At 34.1% G+C, this 22,298-nt stretch overlaps 1 protein-coding gene across 2 annotated transcripts in view; it reads left to right on the top strand.

Moving 5' to 3' along the window:
• ppp2r5cb (protein phosphatase 2, regulatory subunit B', gamma b) overlaps positions 1-22,298 on the top strand; it is a 53,433-nt gene that overhangs the window by 2,781 nt on the left and 28,354 nt on the right. Inside the window, exon 3 of one of the 2 annotated variants that reach the window (XM_081378273.1) lies at positions 16,114-16,276. In XM_081378273.1, the coding sequence (XP_081234399.1) occupies positions 16,114-16,276 (163 nt within the window). Of the gene's footprint in view, positions 1-16,113; positions 16,277-19,550; positions 19,754-22,298 lie in introns of those variants that run through there. The other variant, XM_081378274.1, reaches the window with a different exon arrangement.

Here is a 22,298-nt window from a genome sequence, read left to right as displayed (position 1 = left end):
ACTTTATATCTCAATTCTGACTTTATATCTCGCAATTCTGACTTTATATCTCGCAATTCTGACTTTGTATCTCTCAATTCTGACTTTATATCTCTCAATTCTGACTTTATATCTCAATTCTGACTAAATCTTGCAATTCTGACTATATCTCTCAATTCTGACTTTATATCTCGCAATTCTGACTTTATATCTCGCAATTCTGACTTTGTATCTCTCAATTCTGACTTTATATATCTCGCAATTCTGACTTTGTATCTCCCAATTCTGACTTTATATCTCGCAATTGTGACTTTATATCTCGCAATTCTGACTTTGTATCTCTCAATTCTGACTTTATATATCTCGCAATTCTGGCTTTGTATCTCTCAATTCTGACTTTATATCTCGCAATTGTGACTTTATATCTCGCAATTCTGACTTTGTATCTCTATTCTGACTCTATCTCGCAATTGTGACTTTATATCTCGCAATTCTGACTTTGTATCTCTCAATTCTGACTTTGTATCTCTCAATTCTGACTTTATATCTCGCAATTGTGACTTTATATCTCTCAATTCTGACTTTATATCTCTCAATTCTGACTTTGTATCTCTCAATTCTGACTAAATCTTGCAATTCTGACTTTATATCTCTCAATTCTGACTTTATATCTCTCAATTCTGACTTTATATCTTTCAATTCTGACTTTGTATCTCGCAATTCTGACTTTGTATCTCTCAATTCTGACTTTGTATCTCTCAATTCTGACTAAATCTTGCAATTCTGACTATATCTCTCAATTCTGACTTTATAATCTCGCAATTCTGACTATATCTCTCAATTCTGACTTTATATCTCTCAATTCTGACTAAATCTTGCAATTCTGACTATATCTCTCAATTCTGACTTTATATCTCTCAATTCTGACTTTATATCTCTCAATTCTGACTTTATAATCTCGCAATTCTGACTAAATCTTGCAATTCTGACAATATCTCTCAATTCTGACTTTATCTCGCAATTCTGACTTTATATCTCGCAATTCTGACTTTGTATCTCTCAATTCTGACTTTATATATCTCGCAATTCTGACTTAATATCTCAATTCTGACTTTATATCTCGCAATTGTGACTTTATATCTCTCAATTCTGACTTTGTATCTCTCAATTCTGACTTTATATCTCTCAATTTTGACTTTATATCTCAATTCTGACTAAATCTTGCAATTCTGACTATATCTCTCAATTCTGACTTTATATCTCGCAATTCTGACTTTATATCTCGCAATTCTGACTTTGTATCTCTCAATTCTGACTTTATATATCTCGCAATTCTGACTTTGTATCTCGCAATTCTGACTTTATATCTCGCAATTGTGACTTTATATCTCGCAATTCTGACTTTGTATCTCTCAATTCTGACTTTATATATCTCGCAATTCTGGCTTTGTATCTCTCAATTCTGACTTTATATCTCGCAATTGTGACTTTATATCTCGCAATTCTGACTTTGTATCTCTCAATTCTGACTTTATATCTCGCAATTGTGACTTTATATCTCGCAATTCTGACTTTGTATCTCTCAATTCTGACTTTGTATCTCTCAATTCTGACTTTATATCTCGCAATTGTGACTTTATATCTCTCAATTCTGACTTTATATCTCGCAATTCTGACTTTATATCTCTCAATTCTGACTTTGTATCTCTCAATTCTGACTAAATCTTGCAATTCTGACTTTATATCTCTCAATTCTGACTTTGTATCTCTCAATTCTGACTTTGTATCTCTCAATTCTGACTTTGTATCTCTCAATTCTGACTTTGTATCTCTCAATTCTGACTTTGTATCTCTCAATTCTGACTTTATATCTCGCAATTCTGACTTTATATCTCGCAATTCTGACTTTGTATCTCGCAATTCTGACTTTGTATCTCGCAATTCTGACTTTATATATCTCGCAATTCTGACTTTATTTCTCGCAATTCTGACTTTGTATCTCTCAATTCTGACTTTATATCTCTCAATTCTGACTTTATATCTCGCAATTCTGACTTTATATCTCGCAATTCTGACTTTATATCTCTCAATTCTGACTTTGTATCTCTCAATTCTGACTTTATATGTCTCGCAATTCTGACTTTATATGTCTCGCAATTCTGACTTTATGTCTCGCAATTCTGACTTTGTATCTCTCAATTCTGACTTTATATATCTCGCAATTCTGACTTTATATCTCGCAATTCTGACTTTAGATCACGCAATTCTGACTTTATATCTCTCAATTCTGACTTTGTATCTCTCAATTCTGACTTTATATATCTCGCAATTCTGACTTTATAACTCGCAATTCTGACTTTATAACTCGCAATTCTGACTTTGTATCTCTCAATTCTGACTTTATATATCTCGCAATTCTGACTTTAATAGGGCTGGGTTTCGATTCAAATTTCAAGAATCGATTCGATTCCGATTCTCAAGATCTTGAATCGATTATCATTATTCGATTCGATCCGATCCGATTCGATCCGATCCGATCCGATCCGATCTTCGAGATTTAGATAATGGTTTTTGAAAAAAGCATTTTTTCCTGCTGTTACCTGAATTACAGGACTGTAGTTATGCAACATATTGATACTATTATTATAGACATTCAACTGCAAATTAATGGAGTATTGGTGGTTGTAAAGAACAATCCCCCTTCCAGAGTGTTGATACAACTGCTTTTACAAACTCGCACTGGTGTACGACCGAGGACGCAGAGGTATATCAGCAGCAGTAGACCGATTATTTAGACTCGAACCTGATGTATTATTAAAAATGACATTAAGAATTTTCCAAAAAGCTGCTACAGTTCAGATGCAAATGCACCTTTTTTTTTTTATTTTAATTATCAACATTTAGAACACATTTGTTCTAAGCCAGTGCAAATGTAAACAGATTGTTGGTTACTGGCTTCACAGTAAACAGACAACATTACACAGTAGAGATGCGCGGATGGGCTATTATTTCAACCGCATCACAAAACAAAACTCATCCGTCCGCACCAACGTTTTTGACCAATTTTCAAAACCGCACCCGCCCGCCATCCACTTAATGTATGCATATATTTTTTATTTGATTGGTTAACCGCCCGCCACCCATCCGAATTTAATTAAAATATAATTTTTCGTCACGTCATCCGCCCGATCCACGGTTTATCCACGAGTCCGCGGCTGTAACCGCCAACCGCGCATCTCTACACAGAATGTAAATAAAATTTGAACTTACAAAACCTTTAGAAAACCTTTGCTTTTGTCAAGCTCGTTCTCTGCATTGCTTCTGAACCCGAAATGGTGCCAGATCGCAGCTTTGAGCGTTTCTGGAGTTTTCAAAGCAACCGCTTGCTTAACGTTACTGACGTTGTTTTAATGTCCTTCCACCTCGCGCGCATGTGTGAATTCAATGACGCGGCAAGTTAAAGTTCACGGGGAAAATCGATCCTCTGAGTTACGGATCGATCTTTAGAAATTAATATGAAAATCGATTCAGAATCGGTGAATCGATTTTTTCAACACAGCCCTAGACTTTATAACTCGCAATTCTGACTTTAGATCACGCAATTCTGACTTTATATCTCTCAATTCTGACTTTGTATCTCTCAATTCTGACTTTATATATCTCGCAATTCTGACTTTAAAACTCGCAATTCTGACTTTATATCTCTCAATTCTGACTAAATCTTAAAATTCTGACTTTATATATCTCTCAATTCTGACTTTGTATCTCTCAATTCTGACTTTATATATCTCGCAATTCTGACTTTATAACTCGCAATTCTGACTTTGTATCTCTCAATTCTGACTTTATATCTCGCAATTCTGACTTTATATCTCGCAATTCTGACTTTATATCTCTCAATTCTGACTTTGTATCTCTCAATTCTGACTTTGTATCTCTCAATTCTGACTTTATATATCTCGCAATTCTGACTTTGTATCTCTCAATTCTGACTTTATATATCTCGCAATTCTGACTTTATAACTCGCAATTCTGACTTTGTATCTCTCAATTCTGACTTTATATATCTCGCAATTCTGACTTTATAACTCGCAATTCTGACTTTGTATCTCTCAATTCTGACTTTATATCTCGCAATGCTGACTTTATATCTCGCAATTTTGACTTTGTATCTCTCAATTCTGACTTTGTATCTCTCAATTCTGACTTTGTATCTCTCAATTCTGACTTTATATATCTCGCAATTCTGACTTTATATCTCGCAATTCTGACTTTGTATCTCTCAATTCTGACTTTATATATCTCGCAATTCTGACTTTATATCTCGCAATTCTGACTTTGTATCTCTCAATTCTGACTTTATATATCTCGCAATTCTGACTTTGTATCTCTCAATTCTGACTTTATATCTCGCAATTCTGACTTTGTATCTCTCAATTCTGACTTTATATCTCTCAATTCTGACTTTATATCTCGCAATTCTGACTTTATATCTCTCAATTCTGACTTTGTATCTCAATTCTGACTTTATATCTCGCAATTCTGACTTTATATCTCGCAATTCTGACTTTGTATCTCTCAATTCTGACTAAATCTTGCAATTCTGACATTATATCTCTCAATTCTGACTTTGTATCTCTCAATTCTGACTTTATATGTCTCGCAATTCTGACTTTATATCTCGCAATTCTGACTTTATATCTCTCAATTCTGACTAAATCTTAAAATTCTGACTTTATATCTCTCAATTCTGACTTTGTATCTCTCAATTCTGACTTTATATATCTCGCAATTCTGACTTTATAACTCGCAATTCTGACTTTGCATTTCTCAATTCTGACTTTATATATCTCGCAATTCTTACTATAACTCGCAATTTTGACTTTATATTTCGCAATTCTGACTTTGTATCTCTCAATTCTGACTTTATATATCTCGCAATTCTGACTATAGATCTCGCAATTCTGACTTTGTATCTCGCAATTCTGACTAAATCTTGCAATTCTGACTATCTCTCAATTCTGACTTTGTATCTCTCAATTCTGACTAAATCTTGCAATTCTGACTTTATATCTCTCAATTCTGACTTTGTATCTCTCAATTCTGACTTTATATATCTCGCAATTCTGACTTTATAACTCGCAATTCTGACTTTAGATCACGCAATTCTGACTTTATATCTCTCAATTCTGACTTTGTATCTCTCAATTCTGACTTTATATATCTCGCAATTCTGACTTTATAACTCGCAATTCTGACTTTATATCTCTCAATTCTGACTTTATATCTCTCAATTCTGACTTTGTATCTCTCAATTCTGACTTTATATATCTCGCAATTCTGACTTTATATCTCTCAATTCTGACTTTGTATCTCTCAATTCTGACTTTAGATCACGCAATTCTGACTTTGTATCTCTCAATTCTGACTTTATATATCTCGCAATTCTGACTTTATAACTCGCAATTCTGACTTTATAACTCGCAATTCTGACTTTATATCTCTCAATTCTGACTTTGTATCTCTCAATTCTGACTAAATCTTGCAATTCTGACTTTATATCTCTCAATTCTGACTTTGTATCTCTCAATTCTGACTTTATATGTCTCGCAATTCTGACTTTGTCTCGCAATTCTGACTTTATATCTCGCAATTCTGACTTTGTATCTCTCAATTCTGACTTTATATATCTCGCAATTCTGACTTTATATCTCGCAATTCTGACTTTGTATCTCTCAATTCTGACTTTATATATCTCGCAATTCTGACTTTATATCTCGCAATTCTGACTTTGTATCTCTCAATTCTGACTTTATATCTCGCAATTCTGACTTTATATATCTCGCAATTCTGACTTTATAACTCGCAATTCTGACTTTAGATCACGCAATTCTGACTTTATATCTCTCAATTCTGACTTTGTATCTCTCAATTCTGACTTTATATATCTCGCAATTCTGACTTTATAACTCGCAATTCTGACTTTATAACTCGCAATTCTGACTTTAGATCACGCAATTCTGACTTTATATCTCTGTTCTGACTTTGTATCTCTCAATTCTGACTTTATATATCTCGCAATTCTGACTTTATAACTTGCAATTCTGACTTTAGATCACGCAATTCTGACTTTATATCTCTCAATTCTGACTTTGTATCTCTCAATTCTGACTTTATATATCTCGCAATTCTGACTTTAATAGGGCTGGGTTTCGATTCAAATTTCAAGAATCGATTCGATTCCGATTCTCAAGATCTTGAATCGATTATCATTATTCGATTCGATCCGATCCGATTCGATCCGATCCGATCCGATCCGATCTTCGAGATTTAGATAATGGTTTTTGAAAAAAGCATTTTTTCCTGCTGTTACCTGAATTACAGGACTGTAGTTATGCAACATATTGATACTATTATTATAGACATTCAACTGCAAATTAATGGAGTATTGGTGGTTGTAAAGAACAATCCCCCTTCCAGAGTGTTGATACAACTGCTTTTACAAACTCGCACTGGTGTACGACCGAGGACGCAGAGGTATATCAGCAGCAGTAGACCGATTATTTAGACTCGAACCTGATGTATTATTAAAAATGACATTAAGAATTTTCCAAAAAGCTGCTACAGTTCAGATGCAAATGCACCTTTTTTTTTTTTTTTTAATTATCAACATTTAGAACACATTTGTTCTAAGCCAGTGCAAATGTAAACAGATTGTTGGTTACTGGCTTCACAGTAAACAGACAACATTACACAGTAGAGATGCGCGGATGGGCTATTATTTCAACCGCATCACAAAACAAAACTCATCCGTCCGCACCAACGTTTTTGACCAATTTTCAAAACCGCACCCGCCCGCCATCCACTTAATGTATGCATATATTTTTTATTTGATTGGTTAACCGCCCGCCACCCATCCGAATTTAATTAAAATATAATTTTTCGTCACGTCATCCGCCCGATCCACGGTTTATCCACGAGTCCGCGGCTGTAACCGCCAACCGCGCATCTCTACACAGAATGTAAATAAAATTTGAACTTACAAAACCTTTAGAAAACCTTTGCTTTTGTCAAGCTCGTTCTCTGCATTGCTTCTGAACCCGAAATGGTGCCAGATCGCAGCTTTGAGCGTTTCTGGAGTTTTCAAAGCAACCGCTTGCTTAACGTTACTGACGTTGTTTTAATGTCCTTCCACCTCGCGCGCATGTGTGAATTCAATGACGCGGCAAGTTAAAGTTCACGGGGAAAATCGATCCTCTGAGTTACGGATCGATCTTTAGAAATTAATATGAAAATCGATTCAGAATCGGTGAATCGATTTTTTCAACACAGCCCTAGACTTTATAACTCGCAATTCTGACTTTAGATCACGCAATTCTGACTTTATATCTCTCAATTCTGACTTTGTATCTCTCAATTCTGACTTTATATATCTCGCAATTCTGACTTTAAAACTCGCAATTCTGACTTTATATCTCTCAATTCTGACTAAATCTTAAAATTCTGACTTTATATATCTCTCAATTCTGACTTTGTATCTCTCAATTCTGACTTTATATATCTCGCAATTCTGACTTTATAACTCGCAATTCTGACTTTGTATCTCTCAATTCTGACTTTATATCTCGCAATTCTGACTTTATATCTCGCAATTCTGACTTTATATCTCTCAATTCTGACTTTGTATCTCTCAATTCTGACTTTGTATCTCTCAATTCTGACTTTATATATCTCGCAATTCTGACTTTGTATCTCTCAATTCTGACTTTATATATCTCGCAATTCTGACTTTATAACTCGCAATTCTGACTTTGTATCTCTCAATTCTGACTTTATATATCTCGCAATTCTGACTTTATAACTCGCAATTCTGACTTTGTATCTCTCAATTCTGACTTTATATCTCGCAATGCTGACTTTATATCTCGCAATTTTGACTTTGTATCTCTCAATTCTGACTTTGTATCTCTCAATTCTGACTTTGTATCTCTCAATTCTGACTTTATATATCTCGCAATTCTGACTTTATATCTCGCAATTCTGACTTTGTATCTCTCAATTCTGACTTTATATATCTCGCAATTCTGACTTTATATCTCGCAATTCTGACTTTGTATCTCTCAATTCTGACTTTATATATCTCGCAATTCTGACTTTGTATCTCTCAATTCTGACTTTATATCTCGCAATTCTGACTTTGTATCTCTCAATTCTGACTTTATATCTCTCAATTCTGACTTTATATCTCGCAATTCTGACTTTATATCTCTCAATTCTGACTTTGTATCTCAATTCTGACTTTATATCTCGCAATTCTGACTTTATATCTCGCAATTCTGACTTTGTATCTCTCAATTCTGACTAAATCTTGCAATTCTGACATTATATCTCTCAATTCTGACTTTGTATCTCTCAATTCTGACTTTATATGTCTCGCAATTCTGACTTTATATCTCGCAATTCTGACTTTATATCTCTCAATTCTGACTAAATCTTAAAATTCTGACTTTATATCTCTCAATTCTGACTTTGTATCTCTCAATTCTGACTTTATATATCTCGCAATTCTGACTTTATAACTCGCAATTCTGACTTTGCATTTCTCAATTCTGACTTTATATATCTCGCAATTCTGACTATAACTCGCAATTTTGACTTTATATTTCGCAATTCTGACTTTGTATCTCTCAATTCTGACTTTATATATCTCGCAATTCTGACTATAGATCTCGCAATTCTGACTTTGTATCTCGCAATTCTGACTAAATCTTGCAATTCTGACTATCTCTCAATTCTGACTTTGTATCTCTCAATTCTGACTAAATCTTGCAATTCTGACTTTATATCTCTCAATTCTGACTTTGTATCTCTCAATTCTGACTTTATATATCTCGCAATTCTGACTTTATAACTCGCAATTCTGACTTTAGATCACGCAATTCTGACTTTATATCTCTCAATTCTGACTTTGTATCTCTCAATTCTGACTTTATATATCTCGCAATTCTGACTTTATAACTCGCAATTCTGACTTTATATCTCTCAATTCTGACTTTATATCTCTCAATTCTGACTTTGTATCTCTCAATTCTGACTTTATATATCTCGCAATTCTGACTTTATATCTCTCAATTCTGACTTTGTATCTCTCAATTCTGACTTTAGATCACGCAATTCTGACTTTGTATCTCTCAATTCTGACTTTATATATCTCGCAATTCTGACTTTATAACTCGCAATTCTGACTTTATAACTCGCAATTCTGACTTTATATCTCTCAATTCTGACTTTGTATCTCTCAATTCTGACTAAATCTTGCAATTCTGACTTTATATCTCTCAATTCTGACTTTGTATCTCTCAATTCTGACTTTGTATCTCTCAATTCTGACTTTGTCTCGCAATTCTGACTTTATATCTCGCAATTCTGACTTTGTATCTCTCAATTCTGACTTTATATATCTCGCAATTCTGACTTTATATCTCGCAATTCTGACTTTGTATCTCTCAATTCTGACTTTATATATCTCGCAATTCTGACTTTATATCTCGCAATTCTGACTTTGTATCTCTCAATTCTGACTTTATATCTCGCAATTCTGACTTTATATATCTCGCAATTCTGACTTTATAACTCGCAATTCTGACTTTAGATCACGCAATTCTGACTTTATATCTCTCAATTCTGACTTTGTATCTCTCAATTCTGACTTTATATATCTCGCAATTCTGACTTTATAACTCGCAATTCTGACTTTATAACTCGCAATTCTGACTTTAGATCACGCAATTCTGACTTTATATCTCTGTTCTGACTTTGTATCTCTCAATTCTGACTTTATATATCTCGCAATTCTGACTTTATAACTCGCAATTCTGACTTTAGATCACGCAATTCTGACTTTATATCTCTCAATTCTGACTTTGTATCTCTCAATTCTGACTTTATATATCTCGCAATTCTGACTTTATAACTCGCAATTCTGACTTTATATCTCTCAATTCTGACTAAATCTTAAAATTCTGACTTTATATATCTCTCAATTCTGACTTTGTATCTCTCAATTCTGACTTTATATATCTCGCAATTCTGACTTTATAACTCGCAATTCTGACTTTGTATCTCTCAATTCTGACTTTATATATCTCGCAATTCTGACTTTAGATCTCGCAATTGTGACTTTATAACTCTCAATTCTGACTTTGTATCTTTCAATTCTGACTTTATATCTCTCAATTCTGACTTTATATCTCGCAATTCTGACTTTATATCTCGCAATTCTGACTTTATATCTCGCAATTCTGACTTTATATCTCTCAATTCTGACTTTGTATCTCTCAATTCTGACTAAATCTTGCATTTCTGACTTTATATCTCTCAATTCTGACTTTGTATCTCTCAATTCTGACTTTATATCTCGCAATTCTGACTTTATATCTCTCAATTCTGACTAAATCTTAAAATTCTGACTATATCTCGCAATTCTGACTATAACTCGCAATTCTGACTTTATATCTCTCAATTCTGACTTTGTATCTCTCAATTCTGACTTTATATATCTCGCAATTCTGACTTTATAACTCGCAATTCTGACTTTGTATCTCTCAATTCTGACTTTATATATCTCGCAATTCTGACTTTGTATCTCTCAAGTCTGACTTTATATATCTCGCAATTCTGACTTTAGATCTTGCAATTCTGACTTTAGATCTCGCAATTCTGACTTTATATCTCGCAATTCTGACTTTATATCTCTCAATTCTGACTAAATCTTAAAATTCTGACTATATCTCGCAATTCTGACTATAACTCGCAATTCTGACTTTATATCTCTCAATTCTGACTTTGTATCTCTCAATTCTGACTTTATATATCTCGCAATTCTGACTTTGTATCTCTCAATTCTGACTTTATATATCTCGCAATTCTGACTTTAGATCTTGCAATTCTGACTTTAGATCTCGCAATTCTGACTTTAGATCTCGCAGTTCTGGGGGCTGTTCCATAAACCAAGATTAGAGTATAAGCCAGGCTTATTTCGGTTAGTCAGGCTTATTTTTGGTAGATTCGGTTTCATAAATCAAACTTAAAAAAGTTCAAACTCAGTTACCCCGGCAACTTATGCTGGGAAACTAGCCTGGTCCAGGGCAGGCTAACTGTCAGGCTAAGCCTCAGTTGTTACACAGATCCTCTAACACTGACCAATAGGAACACAATGATATTACCACTGACACTCTCTCATACCATTATTGGACTTTATTAACCACTATTAGTCCAAAAATAAATACACAGTATACAGAAAATAGTTATTCAAGTAATATTATTTGAATATCAAATATTCAATATTAAATAAGTCAATAAATAAAATAACAATTTACTAGAAATAAAAGGGAGGGAGTGTTATATAAAAATGTAGTTAATAATATATATTCCTTTATTTTATGGAATATTCTATGATTTTAGAGTTGCACATATCTTTTCAAAATGTATACATTTGCTCTTAATTTAATGTTATCCTCTCCATAATGTACTTTAGAAACTAAATCTACTCATTTAAAACTGGGGATTCTTGCTTTCTCAAAAAAAAATATTGCATTAAAAGCTGTAATTCTCAGCATTCTAAATAAGTATACATCATCTTTATTAAGTAGCATAGGTGCTATAACCAAAACTATATTTTGTATCTTTATATATTTAGTTTCTTAAAATAAACTTCCCTGAATTATAGGCTACTTCACTGAAGTACTTCTGTTCGCTAGAAGTTCAGTGCAACTTATCCAACATCCTAAAGATAAATAATTATAATTAGAAGATATTTGTAGTGTTATAAAATATCGCTTATTAATTTTCCAAGCAAAATGTATATTTTAGTCAGAATTATTGCGCTCCTATTTGGCGCGCAGCAGCGCTCGTTCAATATGAAAATTAGCAGCAAAATGGATACATTTGCATGACTTTCTAACATTTACAGATGGAGAATATAACTGTAAAATGTCCGTTTTGAACTAAGGGGGGGGAAAAACATCTCACAAACGCATAAAACAGCACAAAATATACGCTGTTTGATGGTGGATCGATTTGATCCACGATCGACCTCTAGGGCTGCTTCAGAAACGCGTGCACACGCAATTATCTAGACTAGATAAACCTGGATCAAATTAGTGAGATTGCGTGAGCTTCAATTACCTTTTATGAAACCACTTTAGCCCCAACTCATTTGTTAGGCTCATTCAAGTCCGGTTTTGGAGTTTAATCCCCGCTTTTCTAAGCGGCTTTTATGGAACAGCCCCCAGACTTTATATCTCGCAATTCTGACTTTATATCTCGCAATTCTGACTTTATATCTCGCAATTCTGACTTTATATCTCGCAATTCTGACTTTATATCTCTCAATTCTGACTAAATCTTAGTTGAATTGAGTGGGTGGTGATGGCGCAGTGGATAAGACACATGCCTTTGGTGTGAGAGACCCGGGTTCGAATCCACTGTTAGACACCAATGTGTCCCTGAGCAAGACACTTAACCCCTAGTTACTTCTGAGGCGTGCGACCTCTGACATGTATAGCAATTGTAAGTCACTTTGGATAAAAGCGTCAGCTAAATGAATAAATGTAAATGTAAATGTAAATCTTGCAATTCTGACTTTATATCTCTCAATTCTGACTTTGTATCTCTCAATTCTGACTTTATATGTCTCGCAATTCTGACTTTGTCTCGCAATTCTGACTTTATATCTCTCAATTCTGACTTTATATATCTCGCAATTCTGACTTTGTATCTCTCAATTCTGACTAAATCTTAAAATTCTGACTATATCTCGCAATTCTGACTATATCTCTCAATTCTGACTTTGTATCTCTCAATTCTGACTTTGTATCTCTCAATTCTGACTTTATAGATCTCGCAATTTTGACTTTGTACCTCTCAATTCTGACTTTATATATCTCGCAATTCTGACTTTGTACCTCTCAATTCTGACTTTATATCTCGCAATTCTGACTTTATATCTCGCAATTCTGACTTTATATCTCTCAATACTGACTATATCTCGCAATTCTGACTTTATGTCTCGCAATTCTGACTTTATGTCTCGCAATTCTGACTTTATGTCTCGCAATTCTGACTTTAGATCTCGCAATTCTGACTTTATATCTCTCAATTCTGACTTTGTATCTCTCAATTCTGACTTTATATATCTCGCAATTCTGACTTTGTACCTCTCAATTCTGACTTTATATATCTCGCAATTCTGACTTTGTACCTCTCAATTCTGACTTTATATCTCGCAATTCTGACTTTATAGCTCGCAATTCTGACTTTATATCTCTCAATACTGACTATATCTCGCAATTCTGACTTTATATCTCGCAATTCTGACTTTATATCTCACAATTCTGACTTTATAGCACGCAATTCTGACTTTATATCTCTCAATTCTGACTTTATATCTCTCAATTCTGACTTTGTATCTCTCAATTCTGACTTTGTATCTCTCAATTCTGACTTTGTATCTCTCAATTCTGACTAAATCTTGCAATTCTGACTATATCTCTCAATTCTGACTTTATAATCTCGCAATTCTGACTAAATCTTGCAATTCTGACTATATCTCTCAATTCTGACTTTATATCTCTCAATTCTGACTAAATCTTGCAATTCTGACTATATCTCTCAATTCTGACTTTATATCTCTCAATTCTGACTTTATATCTCTCAATTCTGACTTTATATCTCTCAATTCTGACTTTATAATCTCGCAATTCTGACTAAATCTTGCAATTCTGACTTTATATCTCGCAATTCTGACTTTATATCTCGCAATTCTGACTTTGTATCTCTCAATTCTGACTTTATATATCTCGCAATTCTGACTTTATATCTCGCAATTGTGACTTTGTATCTCTCAATTCTGACTTTGTATCTCTCAATTCTGACTTTATATCTCTCTATTCTGACTTTATATCTCGCAATTCTGACTTTATCTCGCAATTTTGACTTTGTATCTCTCAATTCTGACTTTATATATCTCGCAATTCTGACTTTATATCTCGCAATTCTGACTTTATATCTCGCAATTCTGACTTTATATCTCGCAATTTTGACTTTGTATCTCTCAATTCTGACTTTATATATCTCGCAATTCTGACTTTATATCTCGCAATTCTGACTTTGTATGTCTCAATTCTGACTTTATATCTCGCAATTCTGACTTTGTATCTCTCAATTCTGACTAAATCTTGCAATTCTGACTTTATATCTCGCAATTCTGACTTTGTACCTCTCAATTCTGACTTTATATCTCGCAATTCTGACTTTATATCTCACAATTCTGACTTTGTATCTCTCAATTCTGACTAAATCTTGCAATTCTGACATTATATCTCTCAATTCTGACTTTGTATCTCTCAATTCTGACTTTATATGTCTCGCAATTCTGACTTTATATCTCGCAATTCTGACTTTATATCTCTCAATTCTGACTAAATCTTAAAATTCTGACTATATCTCTCAATTCTGACTTTGTATATCTCAATTCTGACTTTATATATCTCGCAATTCTGACTTTATAACTCGCAATTCTGACTTTGTATCTCTCAATTCTGACTAAATCTTAAAATTCTGACTATATCTCTCAATTCTGACTTTGTATCTCTCAATTCTGACTTTATATATCTCGCAATTCTGACTTTATATATCTCGCAATTCTGACTATAACTCGCAATTCTGACTTTGTATCTCTCAATTCTGACTTTATATATCTCGCAATTCTGACTATAGATCTCTCAATTCTGACTTTGTATCTCTCAATTCTGACTTTATATATCTCGCAATTCTGACTTTATAACTCGCAATTCTGACTTTAGATCACGCAATTCTGACTTTAGATCACGCAATTCTGACTTTATATCTCTCAATTCTGACTTTGTATCTCTCAATTCTGACTTTATATATCTCGCAATTCTGACTTTATAACTCGCAATTCTGACTTTATATCTCTCAATTCTGACTAAATCTTAAAATTCTGACTATAACTCGCAATTCTGACTATCTCTCAATTCTGACTTTATATCTCGCAATTCTGACTATATCTCGCAATTCTGACTTTATATCTCGCAATTCTGACTTTATATCTCGCAATTCTGACTATATCTCGCAATTCTGACTTTATATCTCTCAATTCTGACTTTGTATCTCTCAATTCTGACTAAATCTTGCAATTCTGACTTTATATCTCTCAATTCTGACTTTGTATCTCTCAATTCTGACTATATATCTCGCAATTCTGACTTTATAACTCGCAATTCTGACTTTATATCTCTCAATTCTGACTAAATCTTAAAATTCTGACTATATCTCGCAATTCTGACTATAACTCGCAATTCTGACTTTATATCTCTCAATTCTGACTTTGTATCTCTCAATTCTGACTTTATATATCTCGCAATTCTGACTAAATCTTGCAATTCTGACTTTATATCTCGCAATTCTGACTTTATATATCTCGCAATTCTGACTTTATAACTCGCAATTCTGACTTTGTATCTCTCAATTCTGACTTTATATCTCGCAATTCTGACTTTATATCTCGCAATTCTGACTATATCTCGCAATTCTGACTATCTCGCAATTCTGACTTTGTATCTCTCAATTCTGACTAAATCTTGCAATTCTGACTTTATATCTCTCAATTCTGACTTTATATGTCTCGCAATTCTGACTTTATGTCTCGCAATTCTGACTTTATGTCTCGCAATTCTGACTTTATATCTCGCAATTCTGACTTTGTATCTCACAATTCTGACTTTATATCTCGCAATTCTGACTTTGTATCTCTCAATTCTGACTTTATATCTCGCAATTCTGACTTTAGATCTTGCAATTCTGACTTTAGATCTCGCAATTCTGACTTTAGATCTCGCAATTCTGACTTTATAACTCGCAAGTCTGACTTTATATCTCGCAATTCTGACTTTATATCTCGCAATTCTGACTTTATCTCACAATTCTGAGATAAAGTCACAATTATATTTTAAAATGTTTTATTCTGTGGCGGAAAGCATAGATTAATGCACACATTGTACATCAATGCCTTTTACTTTAACTGTGATATGATAATAGAAATGTCTTCATCAGGGATCGAACAAGAAGGGTGGGAACAGCGTCCCGCCGACCACACAGCTGCTGAAGGGAAAACCGTCGGGATCTCAAACCGCGCTGAAGAAGGAGAAGAGAACGAGCTCGTCCAGATTCAGCCTGAGCAACAATCGAGAACTACAGAAACTGCCGGCGTTCAAAGGTGAGACCTTAAAGTAAAGTCATTTTGGTTTTCACCTTTACATTTTAATGGTTTTCAAGACAGACAGAAAGTATCATTGAGATGCTATTATAGGTTTTATGAATATTTAGATTTTGTTTTTCTTTTTAGTAATTTTGTTGACATGAAGGTGAGTAAATGAAAGTAGAATTTTCATTTCTATGTAAACTATCCCCAAAATATGATTTTTTTTTTTTTTTTTTTTTTTTTTTTAATGATACTCTAAATAAGAAACTATAACTGCTAGTAGGTGCCGGTAAATGTCTAAATGAGTAAATCATTGAATCATTGGTTCACCCGATTGATTCACTCAAACAGCTGATTCATTGAGGATTGAATTAAATGGCTCTCTTTATGGAAGAGTCATTGAATCATTGGTTCACCCGATTGATTTGTTCAAATGGCTGATTCATTCAGGAATGAAGTGAATGGATTTTCTTATGAATGAGTCATTGAATCATTGGTTCACCCAATTGATTCGTTCAAACGGCTGATTCATCCAGGATTGAAGTAAATGGCTCTCTTTATGAATGAGTCATTGAATCATTGGTTCACCCGATTGATTCATTCAAACGGCTGATTCCTTCAGGCATGAAGTAAATGGCTCTCTATGAATGAATGTGTTGCTCAGAGACACACAAAAGTTCTTCTCTGGCTTTATAGGTAATATTTTTATTTGCAAAATTGAGCAAACACAGACAATATTGTGGGTAAAACATAATACAATATTAACTTATTGAACAGTTGTATTAAATCAATACCAGATTTGCACTCATGCAATTTGGGACAAAAACAGCACTTGTGTGATATTGTTTAACTATTTCATGATAGAAATATAAGACAAACTCATACAGGAGCATTTTTTGCTGTAATATCTTGAATTTTATGGTCATACTAAGTGTATTCTATAGCCTGATCATTTTAATGCCTTATTTTTCCATAACTACTTAATTAAAACGCGTTTAATCGACATCCCGAATAATATTATATAGTACACAAGAATATAGTTCAGTAATGCTTTTCATTTAATCCTTTAATACAACTAATATACTTAAACTAATATCCAGTGCTAACTCAAATGAAAATATGAAGGATCTGCTTTCACTTCCTCATTTGTGGAGCCGCAGAGACACAATTCTGTACATATAATATTTCATATTACTTTGTCTTCCCCTTGCACATCACTGTTACTAAAAACAGCTGAGATTCATGCTGAGATCATCTTTAAAAATGCAAAACGACATTCAAAGCTTAAAATAAGTCACTAAGATGTGCACATGTTCTCTGATCATTCTAATCACACGTTTGTAGTGAAAAACTGAGCTTTTTAATTCAATATTAACACGCTAAACATCACAAAATTAATTTTAGCTTTAACTTTGACAGCCCTAATATAAATTAAATCAATTTTACTGGGTGCATATAATATAAAAAAAGTTATTGAAAATATAATTGACAAATTTTACTGTGTATATGTGTGTGTGTGTGTGTGTGTGTGTGTGTGTATGTATGTATGTATATATATATATATATATATATATATATATATATATATATATATATATATATATATATATATATACATATATAATGATTTAAAAAAAATTAAATCTAAAAAAATTTTTAAATGTAAAATTGATTTACTTAATATGGATGCCTATAAAATATCTATCTACATTCTATGCATGTATATATTTTACATAGATAAATAATATATTGATTTAATAGCATAAATGCATCTGAAAGGTTCCTGTATTTTAAATTTGACTCCTTAAAAGTGGCAGAATATAGTGTAAAATATAGAGAAACGGTGATTTTCCGTGTTTGGGTTCATTCCTCTGAGTTCTTGCATCTGCAGGTGTTGATGCGGTTTTCCTGTCAGTGTTTCTCTGCGGTTCGTCATGCGTCTGAGAAGGGCTTTTGTCAAACTGTTATGTCATCGTTTTTTCTTTATTTACCATCAGCGTCTCTGGTTTTACTTCCGGCTGAAACCCTGCACAGGTGAAGCCAAGATATGGTGTTTCTCGCTAAAGGACGTGTTTTAGGGAATCGACAGATTTACTGTCCTGACTGTCCGGATGCAGAACTGCTTACACTTGTGCAGTTTTCAATATCATTATGATGCAAGAGAGCGTGATGATGTACGAGTGATGTGGATGGTTACCAGGGCGTTTAAAAAAATTATAATAAAGTAAAAATATTTTTTAAAAGCTTATGCATTAATTTGATTACCACCCATTTAGATTATTAATGGGTATTACATAATGCAAAACAGAATCCAGAAAATAGAAAACAGACATTTATGAAAAATTAAAGTACATTTCATAGAAATTCAGTTGATTAGACTTTTTTTATTTTTTTTTATTAAACCATTTAAAATCCAGAACTGAATTTCTGAAAAGTCAAACATATTTCATAGGGCACAAATATTGTAAATATTAATAAACTAATATTTTTTTTTTACGTTTTATGAATTTAGTTGATTAGACATCATTTTTTATTATTAAAATATAATTAAACCATTCAAAATGGATTCCAGAAAAATTAAAACCGGAAACAAGAAATCTCTAAAAAAATATTTAAGTGTTATGAATTCAGTTAATTAGACATCATTTTTGATTATTAAAATTGAATTAAACTATTAAAAAAAACAATCCAGAACAGAATTTCTGAAAAAGTCGAACACATTTCATAGGGCACAAATATTGTTAAAATCTTACTAAACTAATGCATTTCCTACATTTTATGAATTCAGTTGATTAGACATCATCTTTGATTATTAAAATGTAATTAAACCATTAAAAATGCATTCCAGAAAAATTAAAACCGAAAACAAGAAATGTCTGAAAAAATAAACCATTTCATAGGCCACTATTGTTATTAAAATGTAATCATACATTAATAAATTGTTTTAAGAATTTAATTTGATTATTAAAGTTAAATTCAACCATTGAAAAAATGAATCCAGGAAAAAAATGTAATCTGCTTCCGTTTACATTACCAACACACACTTTTCCCACAATTCTAAGCAGCAGAGCGGCACAATAAAGTGCACATGTCATGAGCAGCCGTTACTCACTGCTCTTCACCAGCACTGGTTAGCAGTGTGAAATATCCCATCATCTGCATTCAGCCAATCAAATCCACAGGTCCCGCCTCCTCCAGCTCCCACCAGCCAATCAGCAGCCTCCTCTCCGGGTTCAGATCACATGATCTCCTCCAGCCAATCCGCAGCCTCCCTTTGATGTGTGACATCACTAACTAGCAGCTTCCCTCCAGCAGCGGAGCTTCATTTTCTGCTGAGAGTGTTTGTGCTAAAATGGAGGCTAACAGCTCAAGTTAGCCGGGCCCGTTTGGACTGATAGATGTTGACATGCTCTAAAGACGAGGCCAGGATGGTTCTGGACGCCCCGAACGCCAACGGGCCCTTTCAGCCCGTGGCCCTCATGCACTTTAGAGGTGAGACGTGTGTGTGTGTTGTGTCTGTCTAGGCTGAGAGCGACGAGGAAGGTTTGCTATGCAATGATTTGTGGCCGCCGTTACGAACACAGAAGAATTTACAGCGCTGGAGGGGTTTCATTTTAATTTTTAAAAAAAGGAAAACACAGATTTTTTTGGTGTGGATTCCAAATGTTCATTGCTTTATTTTTAGACCTTTTTGTGCATCACAAACACATGCATTTGTGAGTCTACCTGATGCATTCAATGCATAAACATGCTGTTCGTGTAGGTTTAGAAACGCAGCCTCGGGTTACTGTGGAAAACTCTGTTTACAGTGCGCTGGTTAAAGAGGAGGAGGGGGGGGGGGTCTGTTTAACTAGTCCCATCCCCCCTCAACCAGACTCCTGATGTCACAGGAAGTGATGTCACAGCTTCAGGAAGAATGCATGCATGTATGTATGTGTGCCGAAGCTGCAGCTCTTTCCCCCGCGTGCGTTAGTCAGATGAAGTGATTGTGCTTGTGATTATTCATGCATGTTTTAAACATTACATGCAAAAAGTAAAAAGTCACATGCAACTGGTGATTGATCGCTCAGAATGGCGCACGAACATTCCTGAAGTATATAGTATGCATACTGTGAACGTTATGTAAATATCAGTGCTGTGGCATCCAAAAATAAAAGTTTGTGTTTGCATAATATACAGTCAAACCAAAAATTACTCAGACACCTTCAACATTTCTCACATTATCAGTTTGTTCTCTAGAAAATGGTACTAAAATATGAGCAGAACTCAGAGTTATGAACTCAGTTGATATTTGACTGGTTTTGTCCGTCCTTCTGTTAGACTGTCTCACACATGAATCAGGTTGAATATCTGTCAGATGTTATGCAGATAATATGCATATGTGTGTATTTATGTATACAAAATAATTATACAAGGACACACTCATTATGTAAGCACAAACTTTTATTTGTGGATGCGGTTAAAGGAGAACTCCGGTCAATTTTAACATTGAGCTCATTTTTTTGTACATTTGGAGTGCTGTCAATACAGAGAACAACGACAAAAATCGGTGTTGCCTACACCGTGTTATCCTCTTTTTAAAATTTGCACCCTGTTGACTTCAATGGGGCAAGTACTAAACCTGCTTTTAGCCTCTTAACATCCTTGATGTGTCATTACAAGTGCACAGAAAATGTGAGTGATTCCTTCAGAGTGATCACGGGTGAATCTGACTGCAGTAGATGTGAAAGATAGGGATAAAAATGATGTTATTTAAGCCAGCGCACATACCTGTATTTACATCCTGTTTTTCGGTTGAAGTCCAAAGTAGTCGATTGTCGAGTTCACGCGCGTGATCATAGGTAACTAAACCTATGCGCGTGAACTCGGCAATCGACTACTTTGGACTTCAACCGAAAAATAGGATGTAAACAGGTATTTGCGCTGGCTTAAATAACATCATTTTTATCCCTATCTTTCACATCTACTGCAGTCAGATTCACTCGTGTTCACTCTGAAGGAATCACTCACATTTTCTGTGCACTTGTAATGACACATCAAGGATGTTAAGAGGCTAAAAGCAGGTTTAGTACTTGCCCCATTGAAGTCAACAGGGTGCAAATTTTAAAAATAGAATAACTCGGTGTAGGCAACACCGATTTTTGTCGTTGTTCTCTGTATTGACAGCACTCCAAATGTACAAAAAAATGAGCTCAATGTTAAAATTGACCGGAGTTCTCCTTTAATTGTTTCCCAGCGCTAGTAAACATGCATAGAACCATTCATCCCAGTGAAAAGGGAAGGTTGCATTGCGTTATGGGATGCAGTATTCAATGCATGCAGAATATTTACATGCTAGACATGCAGAACATTAAAGACTGATCTTTCAGAGACGTTCTTTGTGTTTAGTGGACTGCAGATTGAATCGTCGTCTTTGGAGTCGAATTGAGTTCAGATTCATTGTTTATGGTCCTCGATTGAGGAAATTTGGAGCAACATTCAACATGCATAATATGCACATACTACACAGAATGCATAAAGTTTTGTGCACATAAATAAACATTACACACACACAAAAAGACGCTCTTATAGCTGAGAATACAAAGCTCTTAAAGTTGAACTTGCATGAGTGGGACCCGTGTGACGCTGGTTGAAATGTCAGTGTCATTGCGGTGAAGTTTTCACATGTGAACCACACTCGCCACTCCCATGTGCATCAAGGGAACCGTGAGTCGAGTTTCTCACAGGCGTGACCTTTACAGATCGCACTTCAGTGTCAGGAACAAAATAATCAAGATGTTTGCAATGCAAACTGAAGTTGTTCATGTTATTTTAGACCTGGTTTTAAGACTCTAGTGATCTACATTAAATACAGGTGTAAATGTGATTTTGCACAAATAAAACTTGAGCAGAAAACCATGTTATGTAAACACTCTGAAAAGCATGAACACATATTTGAAGTTTGCTTGACGTCAATGCAATATGCAGAAGTGCTTTAACCTGCTGTAAAAAGCCTGAAATATGAAATAATTGTCAGAATTGTTTTTTTATGCAACAT

Source organism: Scardinius erythrophthalmus (genome assembly GCF_964197995.2).
Source record: "Scardinius erythrophthalmus genome assembly, chromosome: 11".
NCBI lineage: Eukaryota > Metazoa > Chordata > Actinopteri > Cypriniformes > Leuciscidae > Scardinius > Scardinius erythrophthalmus.
This window is presented reverse-complemented; position numbering and strand designations above follow the sequence as displayed.